Source organism: Myotis brandtii, unplaced genomic scaffold (genome assembly GCF_000412655.1).
Source record: "Myotis brandtii unplaced genomic scaffold, ASM41265v1 scaffold743, whole genome shotgun sequence".
In the NCBI taxonomy this organism is placed as follows: domain Eukaryota; kingdom Metazoa; phylum Chordata; class Mammalia; order Chiroptera; family Vespertilionidae; genus Myotis; species Myotis brandtii.
In genome coordinates this window covers 1060454-1068162 of record NW_005370960.1, presented here as the reverse complement: position 1 = coordinate 1068162, position 7709 = coordinate 1060454, and the positions used below count along the sequence as shown (strand labels likewise).

General features: G+C 51.3%; 1 protein-coding gene across 1 annotated transcript in view; it reads right to left on the bottom strand.

Moving 5' to 3' along the window:
- SUN3 (Sad1 and UNC84 domain containing 3) overlaps positions 1-7260 on the bottom strand; it is an 11135-nt gene extending 3875 nt beyond the window's left edge. The window contains exons 1-6 of the mRNA XM_005882908.2: positions 7227-7260; positions 6065-6165; positions 4529-4569; positions 3471-3642; positions 2961-3045; positions 1085-1200 (exon numbers count right to left, since the gene is read on the bottom strand). Coding sequence (XP_005882970.1) covers positions 1085-1200; positions 2961-3045; positions 3471-3642; positions 4529-4569; positions 6065-6165; positions 7227-7260 — 549 coding nt within the window. The remainder of the gene's footprint in view (positions 1-1084; positions 1201-2960; positions 3046-3470; positions 3643-4528; positions 4570-6064; positions 6166-7226) is intronic.
- Positions 7261-7709: the final 449 nt, after the last annotated feature.

Sequence of the window (7709 nt, the reverse complement as noted above, 5' to 3'; positions counted from 1 at the left end):
TGGTGGTGGAGAGGGTGGTGGTGGTGATGGTGGTGGAGAGGGTGGTGGTGGTGGTGGTGGTGATGGTGATGGTGGTGGTGGTGATGGTGGTGGTGGTGGTGGTGGTGGTGGTGATAGTGGTGGTGATGGTGATGGTGATGGTGATGGTGGTGGTGGTGGTGGTGGTGGTGATGGAGATGGTGGTGATGGTGGTGGTGGTGGTGATGGAGATGTTAATGATGGTGATAGTGAGAATGGTGCTGGTCCTGGTGTTCAGGGAAATAAAAAATGTACCATTTCCTAGCTCTAGACCAGTGGTTCTCAACCTTGGTTGCACATTAGAATCACCTGGGAATCTTTTTAAAATCCTGATTTCTGGGCCTCATCCTCCGGAAATTCTGTTTCTTTGTTACTAATGTTGTGGCCCCAACCCAGAACAAAAAAACAGAATTTCCAGAAGATGAGGCCCAGAAATCAGGATTTTAAAAAGATTCCCAGGTGATTCTAATGTGCAGCCAAGGTTGAGAACCACTGCTGTAGACTGTCTCTGGGATGAGATTCGCAGGTTTGCCCTGAAGGTATTTAGAAATTGGAAGCTAACTTCAGGTGTGTAGGCTCTAGTACGAGAGCTCTGCCACCTGTTGCTGTCTAGTGCCTTTCGAAGTGAAGTGTTCGTGGACATTTTACCTGGAACTTTCCCCTGTTGTTACTGGACTTGCTAACAATGTGCTGGCCTGAAAGCATGTGGCTCAGCACAGGCACTTCGGGGCACGGACCCTCAACACGTGAGCTGGGACGGAACGTGTTGATGGAAAGGGGGCCACGGAGCCACGTAAAGATTCGGACTGTGTCTGTCCTGTGTGAGAAGTTCATCATCTAATTTACCGACCTTCAAATAATAGATTAGTAATTAATCAATCATAGTTTACTGACCATAAAATAAGGACGAACTCGTGTAACCTGATGACTACGAATACTCAAGGAGGTAGGTTCAGGTCCTGTGACACGTTCAGAGTTGCACCCATTTTAGACATCAATGTTTTAAGGATAAAAATATGAACAAAATTCTGAACTAGAAACAGGCTGCTCGCCGTCTGGCTCTCACCTGGAGGATGCTCTCTGGAGGCATTTCGTGATTTAAGAACCCGATCCCGTGCCAGTACAGCTTTGCTTTGTCGCTTTTATAACTTTCCGAGGTCCCAGCTTCAACGATGGAGGCTCCTAAAATGATCACATAGTTTTTCAAGTAAAAAGTTAAAAAACTCAAAACACGTCGTGTGGGTTTCGATGATGTTGCTGGACAATGAGGACTGGGCGGTGTGTGCCAAGCAGTTTCACAGCATTTTGGAAACGCTGTTGTGATCACACACGGACCCTGAGGCCACTGATTTAGAGACGGGACTGTGGGGGGCGGCTGTTCCCGAGGCACAGGGACCCCTTTTAACCGCTCACGGGACAGGGGAGGCTTTAGGCCTAAGTATTTTATGTGTGTGTGTGTTTTAATAACTGTTGTGAATAGTACTGTTTTTTTCTTTTTAAAAATATTTTTTACTGTTGCTAGTATTACAGTATCTCCCATCCCCGCCTTTACCCTCTTCCTCCCAATAGTACTGTGTTAAATTTTTCTTTTTCCAATCTTTTATGACTAATATCTGAAAACTATATATATAGAATTGAACTTCACCTTACTGATTAGTTCTAGAGTTTTTTGGTGATTTTAGTGCAAAAGTGTGAAGGGTTCTACTGCCTGTGACGTGAACCTAATGGCTGCCCCTGAGGCGCTGGGAACCCAGCTTTCTCTGCGGCCTTTTCCACGCTAACGAAGCGACTCGGCGTTTGCTCTGAGATGTGCACCTGCCAGGAGCCGGTCCATCCTTGCTGTTTCAAGGGACCTGGCATATATAGCATACTGTTCTTAATGTGTTTGCTCCCCTTAGCGCTATGTGTTTTGGCCAAGGTCACCTCTCTGAGAAAGGTTGTTTCCCCAGGTAGGGATTTTTCCCTGAAGTTAGGGAGGGAATAAAATCCCTTAACTAAGTGCCAGGCGGGTAATTAATCACTTTAACTAAGAACAATCATGCTTAAGCTACATAATCTTTACTCCCTGGAATGGAGATAAGAAACACCCTAACCTTTGGAATAGAAATTGACAGGATTAAAATCAACTGGTATAAATACAGATGTAACAAGACAACAGAAGACAGAACCTAGACACACAGAACCTGGCTGAAGAACCTAGAGACAGAACCTAGAGACAGAACCTAGACACAGAACCTAGAGAGAGAACCTAGGGAGAGAACATGGCAAAAGATCCTGGACAGAACCTGGCTACAGAACTTGGCTGGAGAACCTAGAGACAGAACATGGAAGGAGAACCTGGCGACAGAACCTGGCTGGAGAACCTGGAGAACCTAGCGAGAGAACATGGCAACAGAACCTGGCTGGAGATCCTAACCAGAACTTGGCCAGAGATCGTGGCTAGAGATCCTGGCTAGGCTGCTGATCAACTGAATGCTGCCTCTGTGTCATTCCTTCTTCGCTGACTCCGTCCACACCTTTGGGGACCCCTGGACCTGTTGGGGTTGGACCCCAACACGCACCAACTCGGAGCAAACAACAACCATTTCTATTCTCCTTTCCTGTCTGGATGTGCTCATTTCTCTCCCTCCCACATGACCAGATAGATACATGTTCTCCTAATAAGGAAATATAGAGAGTCCTGCTCAGTGGTTGAGCATCGACCTATGAGCCAGGAGGTCAGGGTTTGATTCCCGGTCAAGGGCACATGCCCAGGTTGTGGGCTCAATATCCAGTAGGGGGTGTGCAGGAGGCAGCTGATCCATGATTCTCTCTCATCATTGACGTTTCTCTCTCTCTCCCTCTCCCTTCCTCTTGGAAAAAAATAACAAAATATTAAAAAAGAAAGAGAGAGAAATATACAGAACAGAGACACTATTGAAGCGTTTTCCCTCCTCACTCACCTGCCGACTTCAGGGCATAATCCGCCATCTGGACTTGGTCTTCTCTCAGCTTCTTAAGCACATAGTTTACCAAGTTCGACATTTCCTGTACAAATTTAAAAACCGTGTTCTGTTAAGTCCCTGCCGACTGCTGAAGTCTGGACCGTGCGCGCTGTGCCTGCGGACCCCAGGCCCCTCACCTGCAGAACAGTAATAATAATAATGAGAGTGTTTACCAGCCGCAGGCGGGCGGGCCCGCAGTCTCACCTGCACAGCTCCGCGGGCTCAGCGCGTCCCAGGGAGCTGAGCTGTGCTCCCTCCCTCCCCCAGGTCACGGAGCACGGTCAGACCTCCGCCCCCCCCAAGGCCCTCATGACCACCCAGCGAGATGGCACTGCCTGTGCGACCTGTTGGGTCCCCTCCTTCGCCGCCGTCTCTGCTCGCTAACGAAGACTGGAACGTTCGATAGCCATTTAGGAGGTAAGTTAGTTTCAGAAAGTGCGCGGTTGCTCATGGTAGAAATTCACTCACCTTGTCCATGACCTCCGCCTGGCCCTGGGCCTCCATGGGGTCGCCATCCGGGCTCCAGCTGTAATTGTGCAGACCGGCCGGCGTATCTCTCAGCAACGCCTTCAGAACATCGATTTGTTCCATTAAAAGTAGAATTTCACGCAAGTTGCTTTCCAAAGTCTGGCTCTCCTTCCTGTGAATGGAGACCCCCCGCCCCCCCATGTGAGAAGAGGGAGAGGCCGGCTTCCGGTCGGGGCTGGGCTCCTGGGCCAAGAGCAGAAAGATAAACTGAGGGCAGGAAGCCCAGGGGGACACTGCATCTCAGCACCCGCAGGGACTGTCCTGAGGGCGCGGGGCCCGGGGTGCTTGGAGTAGGGAGTGGGCTCGGCCAACCTCAGGGTTCCTGTCTCTCAGGAGCCCTGTTGCCCTGACATGAGTCATGCGACGTGCCCACACCCACCCCTCCCACCCCACCGACAGGAGCACCGGCATGGAGTGTGGCACAGAGCAGCCTGGGGGGCCTCGGACCAGCCTCAGGCGAGGGGTGGAGGAGGGCCCAGCCGGGGCAAGATGTTCCCTTAGCAAAGGGGTTCTGCTCCCTTTACCGTCTGAAAATTCCTGGTCATGTCAAGCCAGTAGGTATTTCTCTTGTGGAGAAAAGGCAAACACAAATCTCCTATTATTTTTCCAATTTGTAGAACAACCCATGTTCCCAATTTGGAAAATACAAAACCTTCGGAGAGATAAACACAGTAGCACTTTAGTGCGTGTGCAAGTTTTATTCTATGCAACAGAACGGAGACCATCGTTACAATTTTGTGTCCCACGGCACCTCCCCAATCATTGTCTATTTCAGATATTCCCATGGTTCCCTGGGGCTGGGTGGGCTGTCACTCATTCCCCCACCGCTGGGTTCCTTATCCCTCCACTGTTTGAATCATAAATGATACTGAAGGCACCTCCGTTGTTAAACAATTATCTATAGATGCAGCAATGACGATCCTTTTCTGATTTTACAAAAACGCATCAGTATTTGGAACCACAGTGGACAGGCCCACGTGTCCGAGAGCCTCACTCACCTGAAGAGTTCCCGCTGCTCCTTGGGCATCTGACGTTGGGCCTGGAAAAAGAAAGCATCTGAATCCCGCCTGTTCCTCCCAAAACCCCAAGTATCGCTCTTGTTTGTTGGTTGGTTGGTTGGTTGGTTAATCCTCATCCGAGGGTATTTTTTTCATTGATTGTTAGAGAGCGTGGAAGGCAGAGGGGGGGAGAGGGAGAGAAACATCGATGTGAGAGAGAGACATCGATTGGTTGCCTCCCACTCAGGCCTGACTGGAGCCTGGGAATCAAACCCGCAACCCTGCGCTCTACTACTGAGCCACACTGGCCAGACCCGATACCTCAAGTTAAACCAGATCACTTCTGGGGAATCTAGCCGTGGCAGGGCTGCCCCCCGGGGAAATGATGGCTGCTTCAGGCAGGGTTTAGCTGCCAACCAATGCCCTGCTGGCAGCAAGTGCTTTGTGATCACTGGTCCTCAGCTCCTCCCTGGTGGCTGAGGCCGCGCCTTGTGTGACATCAGACTGTGTCCTCCGCATAAGCTGCCAACAGCGAGACCGCGGGCCAGGCTCTGAACGTCTGGTGTGAATTTCGGGTCCAGAGCGGACAGCGTGCTGCGCTCACACACGTGGAGTCCCCCAGTCGTTCTGAGCCGGCCTCCTCACCCACACGTGCGTGTAGCGGTCTTCTCACTGAGGGGTCACTTTGAGGTCAGTGAGCAGGCACTCACTGTGCGTACAACCCTCCAGTGCCACGCTGTCACCGGCCGGTAGCCGTGGCACACGGGGAGGTGGAAGCCGGCTTTGGAAGCGGCTTGAAGTCACTGCGATGCCGGCTCAAGGGTCACCTGGAAACGGTGACTATTCTCTTAGGAATTGATCCCAAGTGAACAATCGAGGATGGTGGAAAGATTGAGCCCAGTGGCGTTTATGTTTATAATGTTGGAAAATTGCAAACAATCCAACGTGTGGAAGTCTGTATTGAATGCATTGTTTTTGTTTGTTTGTATTTGTTAATCCCCACCCAAGGGTATTTTTCCCATTGATTTTTAGAGACAGTGGGAGGGAGGGGGTGAGGGGGAGAGAGACATCGACACGAGAGACACACATCTACTGGTTGCTTACTGCATGCACCCCAACAGGGCCAGGGATTGAACCTGTAACCCAGGTACTTGACCTTGACAGGGAATCGAACCCATGACCCACCAGTGTGCAGGCCAATACTCTAACCATTGCTCACACTAGCCAGAGCTGAGTACATCATTTATGGTGTTATTAGTCAGCCATAAAACGCTGTTATGCATCGTTGAAGAGACTATAGAAAGAGCCACCATCAGCCTCAGGGCGGGGGGGTGGGGCGGGCACAGAGCCCAGGGGTGAAGGCCAGAGGGACCCCTCCTCCTGAGAGCCACTGGCCTGGGGGGAACCACGGAACAGACTCTGGTCCCGCTTTATCTCCATGAGATGCCACGTGCAAACACAGAGGACATCGCACCTACACTCGCCCTGTAGCCATTCAGCCTCAGTGAGCGACACCCATGATCTAGCCACCATCACCTGGTAGTTGGAGAGCCGGGAGCCGTATTCCGCGATCATGGTGTAGAGCCGCCGGGGCTTCTGGGCGGAGTGTCCTCTCGGCCACACGTGGCTCCGGAACCCTGTGCGGGAAGACCCGGTGGGTCGGTGGGGGAGTGTGTCGGGACACGGCTCGGCGCTTTACATGCATCAGCAGGGCTCTCTCCGCTCGGAGGGACACAGACCCTTGGGTGACGGACAACACAAGGTGCTGAAAACCCGGTCCTCCCTCCCAGTCAGCCAAGAGGACCGGGATCGACGGATGCTCTGGGAATTCTGAAGTCAAATCCAAACGCCACAGCACACCCAGGGCTGAAGGAAAGAGCAGGCTCTGTGGGGAGGATGACGGTTTTCTGCTCACCTGCCCGCCTCCTCCCACAGCCACGGGGAGGCGGGGCCGCGGGCACAGCTGCTGGTGTCAGCAGGCAACACTGACCTTGTTCTGTTTTGCTTTAAATATATTTAGATTGATGTCAGAGAGGAAGGGAGAGGGGGAGAGAGAGAACCATCAGTGATGAGAGAGAATCATGGATGGGCTGCCTCCTGCATGCCCCACACTGGGGATCAAGCCTGCACCCTGGGCACCTGCCCTGACAGGGAATTAAACCCTGACCTCCTGGTTCATAGGTCAACGCTCAACCACTGAGCCACACCAGCCGGCCAGACCTTGTTCTTAAACGGCGGTGACTGAGCTGGGAGCTGGCAGTGCCCCTGGCCAGCTGGTCAGAGGCTGGCCTGTGGTTTACCTGCTCCCTGGGGCCAGAATGGCTTTCTGGGAGGCCGCAGTGTCTGCTGAAAGATTTCGAGTCATAAGCTGGCTATGCCCACCCGGGCAGAGGACAGAGAACGAGGGAGTGGCAGACAGACACGAAAGCTTGGAGGGAGGAGGCCGAGGGCGTGAGAAGGAAAAGGGGTGCCATGCGCATGCTCAGAAAAGACCCCAGGGGCCCCTGTGCTTGCAGTCCCCGCAAACAGCACCTCGAGTGCTGCCCAGTTATCGGGTGGCATTTCCTGGCAGTAACTGGGAGGAAGCCTTGGTTTCCATGGGCATCCTATCTTCCCGTGGCCCATAAATTGAAGAGCCATTTCCCAGTGTATGGGGGTGGGGTGAGTGGGGGTGGAGGTGGGGGTGTGCAATACAGACACTCAGAAAACTGCTGCCGATCGTTCACAGCCATTTTGTCCAAAATCCTGTGATGAGTGATAGTCTTTGCTGAGTCACTCAGAGTTAGAAAAGGTCAATGTGTCCGCAATAAAAATGTCAAGTTTTAATGTTAAAGCAATTTCTGTTTTTAAACCATGATCTTAAGAGAAAAAAAAAGTGCTTTCTAAGTTTCCAATAAAGAAGTCTGCTTTGCCCTAGCCCAGTGGTTCTCAACCTTCCTAATGCCGAGACCCTTTAATACAGTTCCTCATGTTGTGGTGACCCCCAACCATAAAATTATTTTCATTGCTACTTCATAACTGTAATTTTGCTACTGTTATGAATCGTCATGTAAATATCTGATATGCAGGATGTATTTTCATTGTTACAAATTGAACATAATTAAAGCATAGTGATTAATCACAAAAACAATATGTAATTATATATGTGTTTTCCGATGGTCTTAGGCGACCCCTGTGAAAG